We start from the raw sequence: 23168 nt of genomic DNA, 5'->3' as shown, positions 1-23168 counted from the left end.
TCCCTTGTCGCTCCCATCTGCTGAGCCTCCCAGGCTGCAGCACGTGCTCTGCACTTAGCTTGACGGTGTGCTTTGTACTATGAAATGTTATTCTGTTCCTTTCCCTGCTCTCACCAGGCAACTCGTTCTCCTGAAATGATGTCTCAATCCTTCTCTGTGTTTACAATGTCCCTCAAAGTTTTGCCTCCAAATCTTTTGTTGGCAAACACAACTGTTTTGTTCCAAGGCTTCAAACAAATATATTAAATAAGATAAAGTCTTCAACTTAACTGAGGAACATGATTATCAACTTGTGCCCTACTCCCATCATAGCCTTTTAGCCCCCAGTACCTTTCTTATCCACCATGCACACGAATTCTCATTTTCTCCACCAATACCACAGTGCAATAGTCTATGAGACGCTTTGCTGAGAATAGACGAATTATTCTGCTTGCAGATCTAAGCTCAGGGAAATCAGCTGTTTTATTAATTACTAAGGAAAAGCACTGTTTGGTTGACTATCTATGCAGTGTGATCCATTTTCTGTTTCCTTTTGTCTTTACTGATTCTTATAATGGGTCCAAAGCCCTGCCTGATACAGAATGGAGCTGAGCTTTTATAAACCAAGATGATTTGGACTGTCCTGGCCTAGCTGAACTGAGAGCATCAATGAGGTCAAGCTTTAAAATCACTTTCTTTCATTAACAAACAAAAGATGTCAGCCCTGAAATGCCAACCCTTCCCCATCTCAGGTCAGAAGGGAGATTATTTCATGGGCAGCAACTGCGACCCAGTGATTACTTCTAGGCCTTTGACCTGTTCCAAAAAATTCAGAGAAACTGAGTGGGAGGATTTTATACCTTGAATGGTACCACGGCTTGGTCTAAAGGGCATTTGCGGAGGAACCAGATGTTCAGCCTTTAACCCTTCCCTCTGCTGTTGGATTTTCTGTGCTCAAGTCAAGCTTCTCTGCCTTTCCTCTGTGCTCCTGTATTTAGAGCAGGTTGCCAGCCCTTTGAAGAGGACATGGCCTCTTATTTCCCATATAAATGCAAAACACCCACAAGTAATGGAAGTCTATGTTGGTCAAGTCCTCAAAGTTTGAGTTACAATATTAATAATAGGTCCAAACATGAACTAACACAAAGAAGCTGCCAATTATTTCAGACAACGATTGATCAAAGCCAAGAAACTGCTGATATACATTAAGCAACCCTTTGATTGTCCATTCCCTGAAAACTCTCAGCCCACATAGAGCAGGAGATGACAATTTGCCTTTTCATTTGATTATTTCTCCTGAACAGAAACTCTCCTGCACTTCTGTTGCTTCTTACAGAATTTGCCTCCTCCTTTCTCTCCTGCTTTCAAATCAGTCCCAACATTTGCATAACATTCATTTCAGTCATTGCTCCACCTCCGGAGAGGTCACTTGTCAAAGTGCTGCTGCAAAGCGTTGTATTTTAATTTTGAATTTCCATGGCTTTGAAGCTGACATTTTCCATTTCAGAAGAAAAAAAATCCTCCATCCTGCTGTGTACCACATAAAGCACAGCTATGTGCCAGAGACAGCAGCAGGTGACTTTGCAAGACCTGCCGGACGTGTCGAGAAATGTGGCCACGCTGGATACTGCCAGTGGTGCCCAACGAATTGAGGAAGCTAAAACATGGGAAAATTAAGACATTTGTGCAAAAGTAATGCAGGGAAAGCTGTGACAAAACTAGAAACTGAGTCTCCATTTCAGAAGTCTCTGTTCAGTATCTGCTCCAGAGCAAATTTCATGTTGTCTCCTGAGCTGCTACCCTCAAACAGGAAGGAACCCAAGATAATTTTTCAGCTCCATGCCCTGAACTCTGTGGTTTTTGTCTCTGACCTTATCTTCGCAGGAGGGCAGCAACTTGCTGAGTTTAGAATTAAATTGTAGTGGGTCACCTATAGGAGGCAAAAATGAACTAGTTCCATAGGATCAGGTGAGAAACGTACTTCTGCCTTGCTTTTTCTTTGCTTAAGCTGGGCTTTATGATCAGTCTACTTAGTTGAAAAATTCAGTTTCCTTGTTATAAATAGAAAAAAGAAAAAAACCAAACCAAAACAAACCACCCCAAGCAAACAAAACCCAACAAAAAGCCATTACAGATGTGCAGATCAGACAAATGCTACTGCAGTTAATTATTACTGCATCTTGCTTAATTCATATTCTCTTTCTGGAATCCACTGAGCACACTTGTCACATAAGTCTTAGATGCTGTCTGAGTGCCTTTTTCAAGTCAGTGCAACATCAGAAATGTGCTATATTTAACCTGTCCCAATGCATTTTAATGGTCTTGTACATTTATGGTTGTTTATCTGTGTGTTTATGGAGTAGTGGGTGTGTGAATATATGTATATGGGTCTGTGTGTGTATGCATGCGCATGTGTCAGAGATTTGGCGTCAGAGTGCTGTTTGGCCTCACATATGATGTTTTGCCCCATGAGCACTGTGCAGGACATAGTAGTGGCTCTCAGCGCAGGGTTATGTGTATTGAACACTCCTTGGGCATGTGAAAATGCTAAAGCATTCCTAACCCCATCAGAAAAATGCCTGTCACTACTGACTCTGCTCAGAACATGTTGATTTTGATGATCAGGCAGGTACTTGTTTTCCTTTAGAAGTCTAGATTAATTAATTGAAGTAATATCTTGGTGATGTCTTGTTTTCTGCACAATGCTCTAAGCCTTTAAATTTTCACCTCCTCTAATGAACAATTGTTCAACACCTGCCCAGCTGTTGCTGTTAACAGAGCTGCAGGCGTTTACATGGCAGAAAATTTCATGGTGCTGACTTCTCTTTTCCTCAAATTTGGCCTTTTACCTAAAAGACTTTAAAGTCAATGGGAAGCGGTGGTGAGGACTCAGCCTTGGTGTGTCCCTGTAGATGTGGAGTCATCTAGTGTAAGTCATGATGCAGCAGCTGAGAGCAGCACACTTGTGCTTGGTTATTCCTTAAATGAAATCTGCAAGAGGAGAAAGCAAACAAAACCACCCAAACTTTACATAGGATTCCTTCCCACAGGCTGAGAGTCCTGCTTGTCCTCTGTTTCCCCCCAAAATATGATATCTGTCTTTTCTTTCTCAATTTAGAAGTTCAAGGAACTCTTGCAAACTCTGCAGGAACCACGAGATGTTGCTTTTCAAAGAAGCAAACAGCTGTGAAGCTGCTGGCTGGTGGGGACCTGATCCAGGAGGGTGATCTTGGGACTTCATCTCTCAAGATGCTGCAGTTCTTCTGGTTGTTGTGGTGGCTGCATGTTCTCTTCAGGAGTCACATTACTCCTCCCTAACGTGCCAAAGCCACGGTGTCTCTGGTACATAGGAGATGAGCAAGGCCCACCTCCATGTGGTGGGGATCCACAGAGAGTTGTTAGAGTCAAGGAAAGCAGTTCAGGTTGCGTGGCTGATTTCTCTTGATATGATCAGCAAAGAGACTGAAGAGTGACCGAAACTTGACTACCTCATTCCCCTGGGCGTCTTTTTTGGCATTAGTGCCGTAACAGCTACTCAACTTGCTAATGAGCCAGTGTAATGAGTGATGTTCATTACTTAAACACAATGCTCATACAATCAGCAGTGAGTTTCTTTGTTGGTGCTATTCAGCATCATGTCCTAAAAGGATTCTCAGGTTTTTAAGGCCAGGAAGAAATGACTTTGACCATCCAACATGAAGTCCTGCATGGCCTCAGTTTTGGAACTGTGCTTGGTTTGCATGCCATCAGCTCTAAGACTTGGTGGGAGACTGGCCTACCCAAGGGGCTTGCCAGCATAAGGGAGCTTTCAGCCTCAGATACATAAACAGTTTTTTGGAAAATCATGAATGAAAATAACTCTGAGCAAGCAAGCACCTGCAGAGGTCCTTCAAATGGATCCCCTGAGGACTTCTTACTCAGAAGGCTGTTGAAAGCCACTTTGAAGGTGTTTTCTATTTGCTTGAAAGCTGTAAGGAAGATGCTTCCCTGGGGAGGCACTGACCTCTTCTTGGGAGGAGTGGGTTGGGGAAAATAAGAAGAAAAAAAGCCCAACAGTCATGTTCTTCTCGTCTCTGTTTAGATCTTGTCATAACAGGAGCTCAGGAACAGATATTCACCTCAGGCCCAGATTCATCCTACTCCATCTTAGACACATCAAATATTAGCATAGTGAGCCCAAGCACTCCCTTCAGCCTCAAAACAAGTAGACCACAGAGAGTAACCTCCTGCCCTGGTCCCAAATCTTCCAGGAATGGTGTCTTACTCCATATAGACCTTTTCCTATATGGGCAGCTGTTGCAAATGGGTGATATAGATCACTGAAAGGACCACTATCAAAAGTATTAGCAAAAGTGAGTTTAATATGAATTTGTAAAAACGAGACTTAAACAGGTCTGATGGCACGGTTCACTCTGTTACTTATGACATGGAAGAAACGTACAAAGGCAGATCGAGATAGAACTGAGCTAGAATGATTTATATAGAGACCAGAGATGTGAAAGGGTAAGGGAAACTCTCCCGTTGAGTCACAAGATTCAGAATGGACCCTCTTGCTTTCTAAACTCCTTATGGAGCCTAGGTGTGACTAGGTCCAATCTTAGTCTCAGACTTGAACAAACGGTTTATGTCCAATGGAATAATCTATGCAAAGTTTACAATAACTAATAATGAGTAGCTACATGGATTAGTAATGTTTAATTAGTATTAACTCAGCACACTATCAATCACTTACCAAGGATCTGTCATGAGTAAAGTATCTCTCCTCCTTGGGCAAGGAAGGGTCTCTCAGCCCCGGGTAAGGAATCTCAAGCCTTGAGAGGCGTCTCTGCTCAAGGGCAGAGTCACCTGGCGTGCAATTCAGTTGCAATTAAAAGAGAGCTCAAATTTGGCTTATCCAAAGATCTGCCATCGCTAAAAAGTCTCTCTGCCTTGAGGAGCAACCTTGAGAGGGGTCCCAGCTCAAGGGGACATCACCGCCACACAGCCATGCTGCCTAGCAGGGAGAGCTCAAAGAAGGCTCGCTTAGGCTGTCGTATTTCTGAGATAAAGTGGTTAGCTCATAGTCAAATTGCCTACAATGGGAGAGGGATGCATGAGTCCCCTTGTACCCACAACTTTCTTTGTTCCTTGATAAATAAGTCTTGGAAAAGCCTCCCGTTATTCATTTGTTAATTACATGATTGGTGTTCCAAGCTCATATGCATTGATGCTCACTGTGTCACTCTGCTCCTTTGTGGGTTTCCTAAAGGAGTTCATGGACCAGCTACAACCTTTGGAGCCTGTACCAAACTACTGCTGGTTTGGTTAAGGGGTCCAGTGCATCCATCACAGTAGCCCAGGGGAAATGCTTTGCATTTTTTTTTGATTTTCAGATTATTTTCAATTTTAGAGCACAGCTGTATTTTCCTAGCATAGCAACCAAGAAGTATGACCTCTTACATGTGCAACATACCATTTATCCATTACCACATCATGGCTGTGCTTCCTTCTTGTGAGATCATCATGTAGGTACGGGTGTTCTCTGTTTGCCCCATGGCTATAACCTGGCATGGCTGCAAGGCAGGATCATGGGGTCATAGGACAGTTCAGGGGGACCTCAAGAGGCCCTCTCCAAGCTGAACTATCCTGTGACCCTCCCTTGCAGCCATACTACGTTACAACCACAGTGCAACCCAAAACCACCTGTACCACCTCTGGCATCCACCACCTCTGACAGTGCTGTTATTTACAGTCCTATGAGCACAGTGGGGACAAGTGCTCTCTCCTTCCAGCTCTCTTTGATGAGAAGCAGCAGGATATCCTGACCCATCTGTAGGGCTGTGATCCAAGGTTTGGGCTCTCCTGCCCTCCCAACCTATCACCTCATGTGGTACCTGGTGGTTGGTATTTCCCTTCCGCCTGCTAATGCTATGGGATCATGGTATAGGAGATGTAGGGTGAGCAACACCCTTGTAGGAGGGATGGAGAAGCCCTGGGTCTCACCATCAGGTGCTGCCGATTGAAGAAGCGTTGGATCACAGCTCAGGGACTGGGGAACTGGCCTAAGAGCCTCCAGGCAGTTCCACGCCTCTGCAATCACTGAAGATGTTTCAGGATATCGAATTAATTTTAGTCAGGTCAAGAGAAGTCATTATATCTGGGGACCAAGTGGGACATGGTGGCTTTCAATCAAGGCTCTGGAGAACAGCAACCCTGGGTCTGATTTGCCAGGCCCCTAAGCCTCCTGCAATCCTGCCTATAAATATAAAAACTGTCAATCAGGTGATGGAGCTGAGTCAGGGAGATAAGGACACATTTTCTTGCTGGAGGGTTTCAGCCATTCAAGAGTAAGTGCCAAGGAAGTGAATAATCCCTAGCTCAATTCATTTATTATCATCTTTCATGAGTGATATCCCTAACCCCCTCATGCACTGAGCTGTACTCCTGCTTGCAGTCTGCCTGGGAATGTCAGGGAAATCCAGGTAAGGTTGAGATTGGCTTTGCAGATATGCAGGCAGGGTGGCACCAGCATTGCCCTGGCCCCGTTGGAAACTATAAACCAACATCACTGCCCTCTGACAGTAATGCTGCCAGATCTGTGTTAAATATCAGCCCCTCACACGATGTGATACTGGGAAGGGGGCATCAAGGTTTGGGTTAGACATACTTGCAGAAAAGCAGGTTGCACTGCAGACAAAAGGGAATTCCTCATGCCCTGGAAATGTGCATCACAAGGGGAAGTATTTTTGGGGTGCCAAGAAGCTACAAAAGCTAAATGCAAAAGATGCGCTCCTGGGGCAAGTTTGGCCCCAGGTTATGGCTCTTCCAGAGTAGAAAGCTAAGGTGGCAGTTTGTGGGTCCAGGAGAGGTGTTTCCCAGCACCCAAACACGATGCAAACCACATGTCGGGCACGGGCAGGGGCGCTTTTAAAAAGCAGACATCGCTAGAGTTTACACCTCTTTTATTAGAAATAAGACACATTCATTTTGTGCTCTGAAAACTGTACAGAAAAAAAAAATTGACGAACACAGAGAGGAAGGAGGGGAAGGCATGGCACAGGGCAGGGCAGGGCATGGGAAAACAGAATTAACCGGAGGAGCTGAGCAGAGAAAGTCGAATATCAACAGTTATTAAACAAACATTTATCTCTGTAATTACATAACACCGTTAATGTCCTGCAAGTTGGCTGGAGTGAATGGGTGAATGGGGAAGGTTGGAAGGAAGAGGGCAGGCTCAGTTGGTCAGGGGGAGGGGGGAAAAAAAAAAAAGAGAAAAGAATTAAAACACAGTAGAAAGATATCTGTATGCTAAAATTCATAATGTGTAATTATAATAATTACAGTATCATACAACCCGGCATCTGAGGGAGGTCTTTGTGCTTTCTTGTTTCATAGAATAATCTAAAAATTGAACAATAATATCACAGTTTTTATAAGTAATCAGTTTCCCTATTTTTTAACTATTTGGATTTTTTTAAAAGTTTTTCTTTCCATCCTTCATGTTATACAGTTAATGACAAGGTAAATGCCACTGTCCTTAATGATTACCCAGGTAGCCCAAAGGTAAGTTGGAACAGAGATGTATGCACATCAAGCAACATCTCTCAGTTGGGGAAGCACAACTGGGGTCAGCAATTGTTTTGTGTCTTGTATCCACCGCTAACTTTTTCCTAAAAATGGTTTGATTGTTTGTTTTTAAAAAAAGACCCAAACACACAGTAATAACTCAGACCCTGATCAAGCTTTACTGCCGTCTGGCACAATCTGGCCACTCGCAACCAGAGGATTGTTGCCGCGCATCTCCAAAGCTGGGAGAGTTGTTCAAAATATCAGACAGACAGTGCTGGGAATGATAAAAAAAATGAAATCTGTGTGTGATATCAATGGTATATTTTTTTATGATAAAAACATCACAAAACATTTTGAGGGGTGAAATGCAGATATCTTACTTTTTGTAAATAGCCTTGAGAAATGTTTAATGAAAAAAAAATTTAAATCATTATTTATTTTTTTTCATGGTGAAATAAAAAGACAGCATTTTATGATGAGGAATGCCCTGCTCTCCTGATCAGCTCCACCTCTTCCTTCTTGTAGGACCACAAACCTGATTGCTGGCTCTGGGCAGCAGGGAGGGAGGAGAAGAGCCAGGGAGGGGAAAATAACCAAAGCCCAAACTGAATAAAACAAAGCAAAACACTGCAAGTGAGCGGCGAAGGGGCTGTGTGTTCCCACCATCCCAAACTTTCCACGGAGCAACTTGCCTTCCACCTTCAGCAGGTGGCATCCTCACCCCATGCCTGCGCAGTCCTACAGCACAGCAAGGCATTTGAAATGACAAGAGCCAAAGAAAAGAAAGGTCTTGGGTTTCAAGTTCTCTTTTTATTGAAGAAAAGAAAAGAAGAAGGAAAAAAATAGATTATTTTGTTTGTTTGTTTGTTTGTTTCCAAGTGGACGTTATTCATGATGTCAGTTTGTCTCAATGTCCTAAGGCAACATCTCTGCATACCAAATATCTCCAGGTACATTGGCAGATCTGTCTTTCCCTCTTTCTCTCTCTGCCTTCCAGGGAGGGGCAGCTTGGAATAAATCTGAGTCCGAAAGCAAGGAAAAATAACAGAAAAAAGAAAAGGATGAGGCCAAGAGGACCTTCACAAGGCCCGTGCTGAGTTTATCTATTTAACAGTCAATGAAACGACCTACTTTCTTCTTGTTGGTCTGTTTTTCTAACACCTTCGACCCTCTCCCTGGAGACGGGGCAGGCAACTTTTGGAGGTGCTCCTTTCCTCATACACCTGTCCCACTCCTTAGGGTGCACAGAAGCTCTGCTGTGGAGGGATGAGAGGAGGAAGCCTCACCTTACCTCTCCACCTAAGCCACGGATGATGTCCCCACTTCCCCCTCCGGGCCTCATGGGGACCTGCTGCGGGGATGCCACGATGCCAGGTCATGGTGTGGCACAGAGGAGTGGGAATGTCTTCTTGGCCACCGCTTGGCACACCCCATCTCCTTCCTTCTTGGATGAGCTGGTGAGAGAGAGGTGGGCGGGCAAGAATCGGTGAGGTATGCCACAGACCCTCAAGGCTGGATCTCCATCGGGGATCTATGACCAGACCACATCCCAGCGAGGCTCCCGCAGGCATCCCCTCTTGTGGTCTGCAAACAACCCTGATCTTCTTGAACCTTTGCAGTGGCTGATGGGTGTTCTTCCACACCTCCCCGTGGCAGAGCAGGAAGGTTCCTGGTGTGCGGCAGCAGCCTGAAAGCATCTCAGCAGGGCTTGTCCCCTGCAGCCCCTCCCCACCCCGTCTCCTCCTTGCTCTCTTCCAGGTCCACCTCTTCTCCAGTCCTACCTGGGAAAGCTCGTGTTGTCCTGAACCTACAGCTACTATACTCTATAAAGTAATATACCCCCTCTCTGCTGAGAACAATACAAAAGTTACACCATCTTACCAAAGGTTTCAAAAGAAACCAAACACTTCTCTCGCTCGGTTCCGATTTAATTTAATCATTCCTTTAAAACGTGGTTTTGTTTTGTTTGTCTTGTTTGTTTTCTGGAAAAAAAAAGTCCCTTTCTTCCCTTTCCACTCAGACCTCTGTCTGAAGGTCAATAATGTCTTGTCCCACCAGGGGGATGGTGGCTCCTGTTTTCTCCCACTCAACAGTTTTTAGTTCTAGGGGAGATTGTGCCACAGGTTCGATGTCCTTTTTAACCCATGATGGCGGGGACTGGACTTTCCTGATTCCTTCCCAGGGTCTCTTGTTTGGTGTCTGCTGTTTTTCTTGCTGCAAGAGGAGGCAAGTGTAAGAAAGGAGAGAGAGAAAGAAAGAAAGAGAGGTTAGTAACCATGCAACAAATACCATTTTTTCACCTCCTTTTCTTATACCAAAGGCAAATATTTTTGTGAAACTCCTGATCCAAAATAAAGTGGGGTTTCAATAAAAATTGCACTTGGTCTATGTAACTATTTATTTTCAGGAGGAAAATATAAACCTTTTTTCCCCCTCTGCTATCTCTATCACCTAATACCTAGAGATATTTCATCTTTCATTGGAGGTTTTTGCCACTTGCATTTCCACTGAAAAACTGAACACGTTTTTGAGAATTTAAGATCTTTTTCTATTTCTACAGAAAATCCTCACATAGAAATCCAGATTACAATGAGGTCTTTCTGAACATACACCAACTGCATTTTATATAGATGCAAATACAGTCCTTATGTAGCACAGCTATTTATAGGCTATTTAATTGCAGCAAAACATGCTAACTATTTTGGCAGCGAACCCATGCTGTTTGAGGGGCTGGATAGTCAGTTCTGAAACTGAAAGCATTTCCATCAACTCCACACCAAGCCTTCAAGGCTTTATCAACCGCTGTTAGCCCAGTCTCCCACCAGCATCCTACGATGGATGTCAACCTAAAGAATATCTTTCAGTGTTTCTGCCAATACACACCAAAGCAAGACTCTGGGGAGAGCTGACGTTCTGTAAAACGGGTGTATTCTTTAGTGCATATATGAAGAGGAGTTCATGCAAAGATTTTAAATGAATTGTTCCGCTATGCTTCTCCCCCTCAACAAGCGTGATGTTTGCACAGCTAATTATCCCCACAAAACACCCCAGCCCTGGGAGAGAAAAGGCTTCCCTGCATGTGACAGGAGCACAGAGCCCTTTTGAGCCACCTGCCAAAAAGAAAGTGGCAGCTAGCGGAAAGGGTGGGAGGAAAGGCAGCTGCATGGAGGATGACAACGAGGAGAGACGTCTGGGGAGAAGGGGAGGAGGCAGACATGCAGGTGACATGCAGCCCAGGACATACTATTTTAGGACAAGAGGAAACTATCTCAAGTTATATCAGGGGAGGTTCAGGCTGGACATTAGAAAGAACTTCTTCATTGTTAGAGCCGTTAAGCATCGGAATGGGCTCCCCAGGGAGGTGGTGGAGTCACCATCCCTGGAGGTGTTCAAAAAACGTTTAGATGTGGCGCTTCGAGACATGGTTTAGTGGGTTTAGCAGGCATGGTGGCATCAGGTATATGGTTGGACTTGATGATCTTTGAGGTGTCTTCCAACCATAAAGATTCTATGATTCTATGATTCTATATCACAGCTCGATGCTGTCACCAAGATGTATTGACTGAGGGGAGATGCAGCCACACATAGACTGCAGTGTCATGATTGTACTCCAGGATGCTGCAGACGTTGTTGTAGCCCCATAGGAAACCTAAATATCCATTCGCTACACGCTGATCCACCTGCCTTAGCTTCTGATTTTGTCCTTTCCTAAGAGACTTTTGTAAGTTTGTTGTTTATCCCACCTCTATCCTGCAACACCAATAGGAAAGGCGCTGTAGCATTATCCCTACAGGCACAGCTTTCATCACATTACCAAAGCCACGACTTTTGCTTTTCCAAACTTTCACCCTTAATATAAAAATAAGGTATGTTTGAAGGCGCTTCTACATCCCTGCAGCTGCTCACAGGGAGAAGACTCTGCGTGAGGTCATTTGGTGGCTAGAGAGTGACAAACGGACGAACCAAGTAAACCTGCCCTTCTCAATGTGAAGTGAAAACATTCTGCAATTATCTCTGTTTTAATTCAAAGAGAGAAAAAGAACATTTTTGAAGCCCTTTGAAAGAGAATTGTTTTTTTAAAAATCAAGTTTTGCAAAAGTATTGTTCAGAGTAATGCAAAACAGTTCTTGAAATCTGCAGTTGAGGTTTTCATTAAAGTCTATGACAGAGCTTTTCTTATGCTGTTGGTGTTATTCTTACTTTATTCCGTGATGTAACACAATGGTGATTAATACTAATATGGCAGAAAAGGTGATAAAATTGTTGACTTATTCCATTATCTATTTTGGAACTTATTTAAGAACCACTGTAACTAAAAACTGAAACCTTTTGATCTCTGTATGTGCCCTAATGAGACAAGTTTGAGACTTCCTGAAGTGAAACTCCTATCCAGAGTGTTTTTGCAGACCATTAGTCTGCCATGAAAACATGCAGCAAGAAGTTACACGGAAAGATAAAAGCACATATAGAGAAAAAAATGAAATGAAGCTAAGAGTTTCCCAAAAGGTGAAGGGAAAATCTTGGTCAGAACAGCTTTTTTCAATGAAAAACATTCTGTTTTCTCCCACAATTGCTGTAATGTCATAAGTTTTCAAAGTTACCAATGTCCACAGCTGTATTATTTAACAGAGAGCAGCACAAATGATCATATGCATGAAGTTCATAAATAATTCCATCTTTTCCCTCAAATGAAAACCCTTCTTTGATGACATTATTTACAGCCACCTTCAGCATCAGGTTCTATTCACAACCAATGTCTGTTCTAACAGTCCCTCCGTCTGCCACACTCCTGACCTTCAGCCTCTCCTTCATGCTGTGAGGATGCACCCAGATCTGATCATGTACACTGAACGTGATCAGCAAACCTCAGAGCCGTTTTTGTCATGGGTTGCTTTTGAGCTACTGCACGAGAGAAGCTGCAAATCCATGTAGGGAACAGAAATTGGGGGAAAAAAAAAATAAAAAAATTATGAGTTCACATCTACATCAATGGCCTCTGATCAGACCTGTCACGGGAACAAGACCTAAAGTTTACAATGATTATTCAATGGCGATAAGAACCAGACATTAAATGTTGTGAATTATTAAGAATGAATAAATTAAGAAAGCAAGAGAGAATGAAAAAGAAAACATCACTATGCCAGTGCATAACTCCACTCTGCACCTGCATCTTGAATATTACGTGCACTCCGTGGGCTTCCTGATAGTAGGATATAGGGGAAGTGATAAGGGCGGCCAGTTTACAGCCATGAACAAAGTTATGGAGCATGTTCTGTAGGAGGAAATATTACATAGACTACAACTTTTCAGTCTTGAAAAGAGATTATGGATTGTTGCGAGAGAGATCTATGAAACTCTTAGTGGCTTGTTGATGGTAGAAATGAATACTGATGGTAGGGATCATCTCTTCCAGCACCAGAACGACAGAGCATGACGAGGCACCAAGCAGTGCCTGGCCTAGAGTGAACCCCAGGAGCTGGTCCTGCACACAGTGCCCAAATTGCAGACCACCTCTCCACAGCTCTCTGTTGATGCTGAAAACTTCCAAAGTTATAAAAACGACGCGAAAACACTCATAAAAGCAACACTCATTCAGCACTATGAAGTAAAGTGACACCGTTCTGCGTCAGGGGGTCTCTGAGCACAAATTACTGAAGTCTGGGGATCTTTTGCAAGATGCACTACCACATGTTTGCCCTGCTCTTTAATTTTACCAAGTTGCTTTTTATTCTGCCATGGAGAGGAGGTCAGGCCAGACTGGCCTTGGGTCTGACCCCATCCCGTTGTTTCTATCTAGCTTATCAGTGTGATTATAGTGATCTAGTTATGACTGTGGTGGGCTTAGTGACTTCAAAGATGTCTGCTTACCGTTAGAAGATGACAATGAGCCTCAGGAGGTTAGCAAAGGGAGAGGGGAGGCTCGCTTTTAGTATCCTACTTCTCAGAAAAGAACTAGACTTCTCTAGTGATGCTGTGAGTGGAGGCGTTATCTCAGGGATGTGATGCACCGGCTGTCCACCACAGAGTTGTGGGCACGGCTGTGATCTGAGCATGAGTACAGAACGACTCAATGCCCAGTCGGATCTCTGAGCAGGTTAAACGCAATCAGCCAGGCTAAGCTCTGGCAAGGATGCTGGGAGACAAAAGAAAATCTTCTCCTCTTGGCAAGAGGTACCCTGGGAATTGGTAGCAGGTTCCTGGGAACAGTTCCCTTTTTCTCTCCCTCCATATGGAAAAAGTTTTTATCGGGTCTTGGCCACTTAAACAGCATATAGAAACAGCCACTGGGCCCATGCTTCAACTCTGGCATTTTTCTTCAGCCCCACTGTGGGGTCTTAACAATCCTTGCAGACAGGAGAGAAAACCTAGCTATGCACAGAAAAGAAGAAAAAACCTGGAGAGAGGTTGTGTAATCCGGCTGTAAAAGGCGCCGGTGCTGGCCCAGGGCCTGGCGCCTCGGAAACAGCCAGGAATGGCCCAAGACAGGAGCTGAAAGCAGCGGAGGCTGCCCGGCCAGTAACTCACAGAGACAGAGCCATTACTCTGTCCTGACACAGCCCATGAGCTTCTGGCCATCAGGGAGGGGGGAAATGTTTATCGGTTCCTGCCTGGTGCCAGGACGGCGGAGCAGACTGCTCTGTCAGAAGGGTGGGAAGGAAGGGAGTGCTCAGACCCAAGGCTGGGGTAAAACCTGCTACGCAGGGCAAACTGGAGGTCTTCATCACCCTGGTGGCATTCAGGGTCTTGTTCATTCAGCTGTGGCTTTCGTTTTGGCTGCACGTCTTAAGGCAGAGGGAGAGGATTTGGGACAAAAGGCATTTAAGATGCTGTGCCAACAAATATCCCCCCCCAAATCCCTAACAAAGACAGACACAAAGTGCATTGAGATAATCCACACAGCCCTCTCCTAAAGTAGTCCTGTCAGACTGCAATGAGTCACCTCTGCTGGACTCATGGTGGCTATGGAAAGGTGATGGTGGTGGAGTGAGGCACTTCCCTACCACGGCCTTTTCTGCGTGTTGGCTTTTTGCTGCCTTCAAGGGTCCAGGCTGGCTTCATCCAGAGGACCTGGATTCTAGTGCAACTCTTTTGCTTAGGAGCAGCATCAGTGCATCGCGTAACTACGGCATGGGAGACTGACTGGCTGCTATAAGACACAGCTTTTGTTTCGCACTTCAGCCAAAAATGATGAAATGTGCAAGCTGCTAAGCTGCATCTCCTTGTGTTTGTTTTGTGGATTTGTTTATTTGTTTGGTTTTGTTGTTGGTGTTTTTTTTTTAATACTCAACTTTTATAGTTATCCTGAATAACCTGAAGAGGAATTCAGTGCTTTCTACAGAGCACTCTGGTATAACTCCCCTAGAATCAGCTACTCCCATGCTGTTTTCATTGCCTCTAGTGTCAGCTTGAAGGATATTTCATGACCCAAATGGTCTCTCCCCATGACATTGATGACTTTAGGACCAGAATGAAGTTATTCAGAGCGTATAGCAGGGAATCTGAAAGATAAATGTGGCTCATGCTGTCTAATCCATCTTTGGATCAATGTCGATGAAAAGTGATTAGAAAATGGGAAAGGTGTCTTGTTTTTTTACAGAATGATAAATTTTCCTTCCTTTGTTTGAAACAAGTAGCTGCAGTTCATTTTATGCTACTGAACCACAAAGATGATACTTTTTTTTTTCATTTAGAAGAAAATAAAAATAAAAGAAAGTGGCTGACTTTGTTCAGTTTCATTTTTAAAAAAAAGAAATAATTTGTGGTTCTGGCTTGCATTGATGGAAATCAGTTAGGAAACTTGAAATATCCAGCATTTGCTGGGTTGTAAAAGTAAGTCTTCTGCTTCTGCATTTTCTGAAGTTCAGATGGTCTAACCTGTAGGGGTTGCAGTGCCAAAGTCTAGTGAGGCCATGCACTGCTGAAGGTGAACAGGCACTGAATCAAGGAGGTCTTTCACAGACCCTCAGGAGCAATTTGCATGGAATCATAAACAGTCCCTTGCCTGAAGGTTGCAGAGAAAGTCTGTTGTCCCACCAGCACGAGGAAGAGGCTATTCTTGTCATTTATCCAGCTGGTTAACGTACCATCCTTTTTCGGACAATGCTTATGGTCTACTGAAGAGTCCGCTCCATTTGGTAGATATGGAGGACTGGGTGTTCCCCAAAATGCTGAAATCATTCAAGGCTGCCTCATGCCTCATAGGGGCATCTAGGGACTCCAGGAGGGGACCAAGAGCACCCAAAGCACGATTCTTTATAGAATTCTATTTTAAACAGTCTAAATAACCAGGAGCTTCAGTCTGTTGGTAGCCACTGCATGGTTTTGGAGCAGGTGATAGCTGGACAGCTTCAAAGGGCATGGTGGGAACTAACTGTTGGTACAGAGGATGTAAGGCATAAGATGTTTCTCTGAGCAATACAGAGTAAGTGATGCCTGATACTTGGGACACAAGGTATCAGATGATCTACAGGAGGAGGTGAACTTCTGATTGATGGTATATTGAGACAGCCGGTAGCTGACAGATGGTTTATGGCTGAATGAATTAAGGTTTGGTGTCATTTTCATAACACAATTTATTGCAGTAATTATTATACTTTATGTAGCATTCCTCCCTATAAAAGTTACTCTAATTGGTCTTTTAAAATTTGCCAGTTACTAAAACCTTTAAGAAGTACAGAAAGGATTAAACATGTGGCATCGAGAAGACACCCTACTCGTAAGTAGAGCTTCCCTTGCAGAGGGACGCATAGTTGACAGCAGCAGGAGCACAGCCTCCTAATTTTCTAATTCCTCAGTGAGGAACAAGCCTGAGTTTGACACAACCATCTCAGCTCCTCCACCCCCTGCCTCAGCCCATGCACAGAGGTTCCCATGGACAGGAGTCAAATTTTCCCACCTAGGAGCAGGGCTGCCGGTTCACCAGTCAGCCAGCAAGAGTACAGGTAGTCAGCAAGCAAGGGAATTAATTCTGTCATTCAGCAGAGCATGCCAGGGAGATTCACAGCCCTAACTAGGAATGAGCTGCAATATTGATTAATATTCCTTTTTTCTCACTACTTTGTTAGATGCTAAAGCAGGTGCCGGTGGAATGGGTATATCCTCCAGGTGTCCAAAGACAAAAACTAAGAAAAATTTCAACCTGGGAAGAGAAAGTGAGTAATCAAGACAAACACTGTCTAGAAGGAAATATGAAAAAGTCATAGAAAGGCAGAAAAAAATTTGTATCTTTTTCCACTGTTTTTGGAGCAGGTGCTTTTTCATGACCAACAGAGAGATGGGACTGGGTTTGAGAGCTGACTTACAGACTGAGTCCAAATCCCGTATGTGAGCTCCAGGACAGGGCTCCGGTCAAAGCAAAAGCCTTTTGAGCTGCAGAGAGCTGAACGTAGCAAGTAGCTAATAAGCAAGAATGACCAAATCGGACAAATTTGCAGAGTTCTCTTCAGCGTGGCTTTCGCTGACCTCGGCAGAAGTAAAGAGCTGCTGTTTAAAATGAATGCAAAAGCCAGATGCTGGCAAGAAGAGAGGAATACGTATGTGATTCAAACTTCTCTAATGGAGCTGGATCAAAGGACACCTGCAGAGGGGGAAGGCAGGAGTGTCACTTTCATTGCTTTCAAACCTGGCGCTAAGCGTAGAAGAAACAAAGCCCACACTTCCTTTAAAGGCTGCAAAACTTCCACTTTCGTACCATGCTCTTGCAGAGCATGTGAACCCCTACTGATACCCAGCCAAAGCACTGGAATTTCTTTAGCAATTAACTCACAGTGAGGAGCACTGTCGGAGATGCTTTGCCCTGACAATACAGATCTGCACAGGAAAATATTTCCCATGTGGTACAAAGTAGCTTGAAAATAGCCACTACCCTGCTTTAATGTGAAGAACTCTCAGTTGCAATAATTTAGACCTTGGGAAGTGTGTGTGTTTAGGAGGAAACAGGGAAAAAAATGGCACGTTGGAGCCTACAGTCTGCCAGGCAAAGGGCAGACTTTTAAGTGGAGAAACAAACTTGCAGCAAGGTTTCCAACAATGGGATTTTTTTTTTTTTTAGTAACCGTGTAGGCAAAGAACAACTCAAAGTGATGGGAGTGATTAGGAAGGAAGAACTCTGCTGTCTGAGTCAGTACCAACCTAACATTTCAATATTCATCCATTTGGGCAGCAAAATGTGCCTTAAAGCTGCTGTGAAGAGATATCTACAATCCAGGTGTAAGCTGCTCACTGTTTATTGTAACCTTAAAAACGAAGGCTTGGTGGATCCCAGACACCAAGAGAGTTTTGAATTTTAATCGCTTAGGATGCGTGCTATGGATGGCTAGGTTTTTTGATGCAAATCCTGCTGTGATTGTCTCCAAGCTTTCAGTTTCTTTCATGCTTCCTGGCTGCAAATAAGCTGTCTAGGGGATAAATATTCAACAAACACAGCTCATTCAGTTTTCTGCTCAGGGTCTACACCAGCTTCCAGTTTGGTCTGGGATAAAATGGAAGGGCAACAGTGTGCAACCTCCACCCACAGGCTGGCTGCAAGTCATTTGGGAGGAGGATAAGCAAAGTAAACCCAGCTGTTCCTGAGATACTCTTTTTAGATTCAAAGTCCCTTCAGGTGGACAGAGATAATCTGTCCCAAATTCCAGCATAACAAGAGCAAAGGAGTCTTGCCTACAACCTGTAACTTCCTTTTGAGTAACAGCTGATTTTTCAAGAATTTTTCAAAAGTCGTCTCCATCTTCCTTGCCTCAGTTGAAATTGAAGACTGCAGGAGAGAGAAAATTTACCATAGCCCATGGTAAGGTCATACAGAGATATATCAGTGCATTAAAAAACTGACTTTTCAATTTGCAGTCATCAGATTTTACTGTATGTCAGTCTGCTAATATCTTAATTCCCTAGCACTGAAAATTTAGCTTTCGATAATACTGACTACATCCCTGATGAGTTCATAAAGCTACAAATGAGCGAGACCCCTTTACCCTGCTGCAGTGGTGAGGTGGCCTAGGCTTGAATGCGAGTGGATGTGTGCTCCTGTTTGCTTTGAACATGGATCCTGCTGGACAATGTGATTTTAATCAGGAATATCTGAGCATGCTTCCAATGGGACCATTTTATAGTTGAGGTATATATATAAGAAAGTCCATGTCACATGGTATATATGTCATGTAATAAACTTAAAAAAAAACATGGAAAAATCCAAGTTTGTTGCCCAATGAAGGAGAAATCTGTATTATGGTACTCTGAGGCTTGAGTTAGTTTAGCATTAGCAGTGTGCTTTGGTTTGTAGCAGAATAACTGCAGCAAACCCCAGTGCCATAGTGATTCCTGGGAATGCATTGAATATGGTCAAGATTCAGACTTGGTTGGCATCCCAGGCAGTATTCAGGTTCTCTTAATTGCCGTTCTCTGATGTACATGCTGGTAACACTGCTCATTAGTAAGTTGATGACAGGTCAGCAGTAGGGACACCCTAATCTCAGCACGTTGTGGATTAGGCTCCAGATCTCTGCTATGACTGTTCTGACTTGAAGACTGATGTGCGATGGCTAGCAGCAGTGTTACACATTGCCGTGCATCACACGCATGCTTCCACTCTGTGCCCTCCAGTGCAAGGGAGAAGAGAGGTCCCAGGGAAGGACCCTTTGGCTGCTGGGTGAGGGGAAAGCAGAATTCATCCCCAAACCTGTCTCCACGTCTGCAGGATGACAGACAAACCCAGAGGTACTTGTCAAGGCTGCCTTTGATAGGTCGTTCTCACCTAAGTAATGCCTTGCAGAAACGGACCTTGTGAAGGAGGAAAGCGGAACAGCTCAAACATGCAGGAGTCCAGCTCTGCCAGTAACTACTATGGGACAGTGGGCAACGAGCGGTCTTCTTTATCTTTCAAATGTACACTGTGGTAATACTTATCCAAAGTTTATATGTGTCAGGATACTTAGAGAGGAGGAATATATGTGCTAGTACAAGCCTTCAGGTCTTTGCTGAAGCCCCTTTAAAAATCATGCTTTACTACTAAAGCTGGAGAAATTCTCAACAGTAAATAAATGTGGTGGTTGAATTTTCAACCCCTCTTCCTAAAGAGACAGAAGAGTTGTTTCTTCCTCTCATTCTTCTGTTGGTGCTTCCTTCAAATCTGACAACGTAGTAGTTCATCTGAGAGGAACTATGTATGTATTTAATATGATAGGGTAATCAGTTTTGGTCAGTGTGCTGAAGTACAGAAAGAACTAGCATTTACATCAAAACCAAACCCCAAAGCAATCCCTAAAAAGGGCCAGCATATTTCCTAGGAATTCCCAAAGGAGGTCTGTCCTGTGCAGACATTTAGTTCAAGTCTCCTCTGGAGGAGGAGAGAGGGAGTGTAAGAAGATTAGGAAAAGCATCATATCTTGGAAAGGACTAAGGACAATGGGACATGCTGCCAGGAGGGGCTAGGAAACTGCCAGGGCTGGAGAAAGACTTGGTAGCTTGACTTTGTGGTTGCTTATTTAAAAGGGAAATCAAAGATACAGCAATGCAGGCAGATGGACTAGTCCCAGTAAACATCCCTTCTGCTCTATGATGCTAGGTGTGAAAGGATTCAAGGATATTCCAGGATCCTTATGACCTTGTTCATGCCCACAAGGCAAGGAGTTTCCTACTGGTGAAAGAATGTGTTTGGATTCATACACCATGGAAGGGTTTGGGACAGGTCCACAATGCTCTTCAATGCAAAATGAAAGCCAGACTTACGCTAACGTTAGTTTTATCACTTCCACCAGAAGAAATACTCCATCGTTTTATAACCTAAACATACATAAAAAAGAAAAATTTCTTTTATTGTTACTTCAGTCCCTGGTATCTGTAGTTTGCCTTCTTAGGGCAAGCTGAAGATGGGGCACGATTTCCAGTGGAGTCCTCAGCAACAAATGGTAGAAAAAGGGGTGAAGAAAGCTATTTATTTTAATTTGTACTGCTTTGGATGTTATTAAACCAATACCCACTACTGACTTGCCAATACTGATCTTCACAAGCTCCTCCTCTAGGGTTACATCCAACGGAAAATTACAACCTGAAAAACATTCAGTCAATATGCAAAGGCCAACTTCACAGCTTCTTTCCAGCAGTTCAAAGCTCTTTGATGCTGACACTGGCAACTTTAATTCTACATAGATGCATCTCTGAAATGCTCAAAACATCTCAGCCTATAAAACCCTCCTGCAAACACACCACAGATTAGCTTTTACATGGTATTTAAACATTTTTGATTTTAGAGCTGTGTCATACATAAACAATAGAAAAAAAGCAGAGAGATGACATTCAGTGAAACGCATTGGGATTCTGGGCCATCAGGCTTCTTTGATCTGAACCTGCCTGCAAGATTCGCTGTTCCTCTCGTTCTGTAACACTGGAAAGCCCATAACGACACCTTGCCACACACAGTAAAAGTAGGATCTGCTGGGACCTCATCTCCAGAGCTCAGCACAGTAATGCAGACTAAAGGCTCTGTAGCACTCTGCTTCCGTAAAGAATCGAACTAAACCTCTTGTTCAATCATCCTTTGAGCTCTGGTCTTGCCTCTAAGGGAGTCCCATCAAAATAAGCCCCACTAGTGCTGCCTTGGCCATGCTGCAGGTAACACTGCATCCTGGATCTGACTTCGCTTGCAAATGACCAAGAATGTTATAAATAGCCCACTTTGCCCCTCTCCTGAATACAGGCACAACCCAAATTTCATTCTTACTGCCAGTCTGGCTCTGCCACTTGCTTTTCCTTTCTGCTGGAGCAGATATACTTCCTTGCAACCTTTCGGCTCATGCCCAGCAGGCCTAATGGACTGAGACATGGAGGAGGTGCCATCAGCCTGCCCTTCTTTATTTATGTTATCCACATCACTTACTACACAGGCTCCTGATATCTGTTTCTAGTACCAAATCTCTGTCCCTCTGAAAGGCTGCAAGGTCCTTACCTCAGCCTGCCTTCCTCAAGGACTATTCTTGCCCTGGAAGTTTGCTCGTGTTGAGGAAAGCCATGCATGTGGTGATCAGCTGCCATAAATACCCTTATGACACATTTAATTAGCATGCAGTCCCCAAGAAGTGCTGCTGTCATCACAGATGAAATCACATTGCTGTGGCTTTCCTAAATAGCTATGGCCATTACTGCTACCTTGGCCTCCAACTCAACCCCTGCAGGTGGGGTAGATGATTCCTGCTGACTCCACCTTCCGCCCTTTCCATCTAGATTTCCTCAAGGCTGTTCTAGCTTCCAGTTCCTACCTATGAGTGGATGTGTGGGGCACTCGGAGATGACCTGAAAGGGAACACAACGAACAGACACAGACACGGGGAACAAACACAAAGAAGACTACATAGACTCTATTCACCATGAACAGACATGAAGACAGATATTCTCCTTCGAGGCTACTGACCACTCTGTAGATAAGCTAGTGGAACTTTTGTGACTTTTTGTGTCCTTTGTGGTGCACATGTGCTTGTTGCAACACGCATGGATAGAAAATCAAGGTAAAGTATTCATTGAGAGCTGCTAAACTTTCCTGCTTCTTCCCATGCCTCTGCTGGCACTAGAGGGCTCTAGGAGATGATGGTTCTGGAAGTGTCTGACTAACCTTGCTGTCCGTTGTTGGAGACTCCTTCTCCTTCTCTGCATGCTGGAGTTTTCTGTTCAGGTCTTGGAACATGTCTTGGTGACGTTTTCTTGTGTGCATGATTTTCTAAAGCAAACACAAGGGCCACAGGTCAGCAAACCCTATTCAGCTGTACAGAAAGAATACGTCTTCCCCCCAAAGTTACATATATTGTTAAAATCTAAGTCTGTCTCCCTGCAGATGCAATCTGGCATGCCTAAACTACCTTCAAAATTCACTGAGGACCCAGTATAGCACTGCCTTTATTTTCAGGATGAGATGGTGGGAGAAAGTGGAAAAGCATAATTTTTGACCTTATGGTTACCCTAAACCTGCAATTGCCAACTGTTTATGCTGCAGAATTTGTGCCTGACTGGCAATTGCCTACTAGCTAGACCTAGGAAGGTTTGCTGACCTTCTTTAACTGATACCTGACCCCATGCCCACTCTGTTCTGTGTGTCTCCTTAGCAAATGTGTTCAGAGCTTACCTAAACAAGTAGAATTTGGGTACAAGAAGTTCCATCAGAAACTATTCCACAATTTCCTTTTCTTTGTATTTTGGCCTTTCTGTGTTTCACTGTGACCTTCTATTGCCCATAAGAAGAGGCAGGATCAATTTCTTTAACGAGTTCCCTTCGCATGTAAGAGCACATTGAATATGGCTTTCTTGTGCTCTGCCAAGTGCTATATAATTGGAGAAGGTGGCTCAAATAGTTTAGGACCAGCTTGAACCGTCAGCTTAGATGTACCCATCATGCCTTAATTTCAGACCAAACTCACAACGTGAAGTGATTCTAGAATTAAGGCAACTCCTCGTCAGCCCTTAACATGACTGTTTTGGAATAAGTTAGCAGCTTTGAAGGGAAAGGATAGCTCTGCCGAGAAAGATGCTGTGATTGGACTCAGGATAGCTGCACTAGCTCTCAGTAGCCCCACGGACCCTCTGTGGAGGACTGGCTCTTTCAAAGCTTTCCACTCTGTGCCTCAGGTGTGACGACAGACATTTCACTACGTACAGTATAG

General features: G+C 43.9%; 1 protein-coding gene across 1 annotated transcript in view; it reads right to left on the bottom strand.

The window, feature by feature from the left end:
• Positions 1-9536: 9536 nt before the first annotated feature.
• LOC104163340 (brain-specific angiogenesis inhibitor 1-like) overlaps positions 9537-23168 on the bottom strand; it is a gene marked incomplete at its 5' end in the record, with an annotated part of 68566 nt that continues 54934 nt past the window's right edge. The window contains 2 exons of the mRNA XM_009702323.1: positions 9537-9741; positions 22127-22231. Of these exons, the coding sequence (XP_009700625.1) occupies positions 9544-9741; positions 22127-22231 (303 nt within the window). The remainder of the gene's footprint in view (positions 9742-22126; positions 22232-23168) is intronic.

Source organism: Cariama cristata, unplaced genomic scaffold (assembly GCF_000690535.1).
Source record: "Cariama cristata isolate BGI_N322 unplaced genomic scaffold, ASM69053v1 scaffold1066, whole genome shotgun sequence".
Classification (NCBI taxonomy): Eukaryota; Metazoa; Chordata; class Aves; order Cariamiformes; family Cariamidae; genus Cariama; species Cariama cristata.
This window is presented reverse-complemented; position numbering and strand designations above follow the sequence as displayed.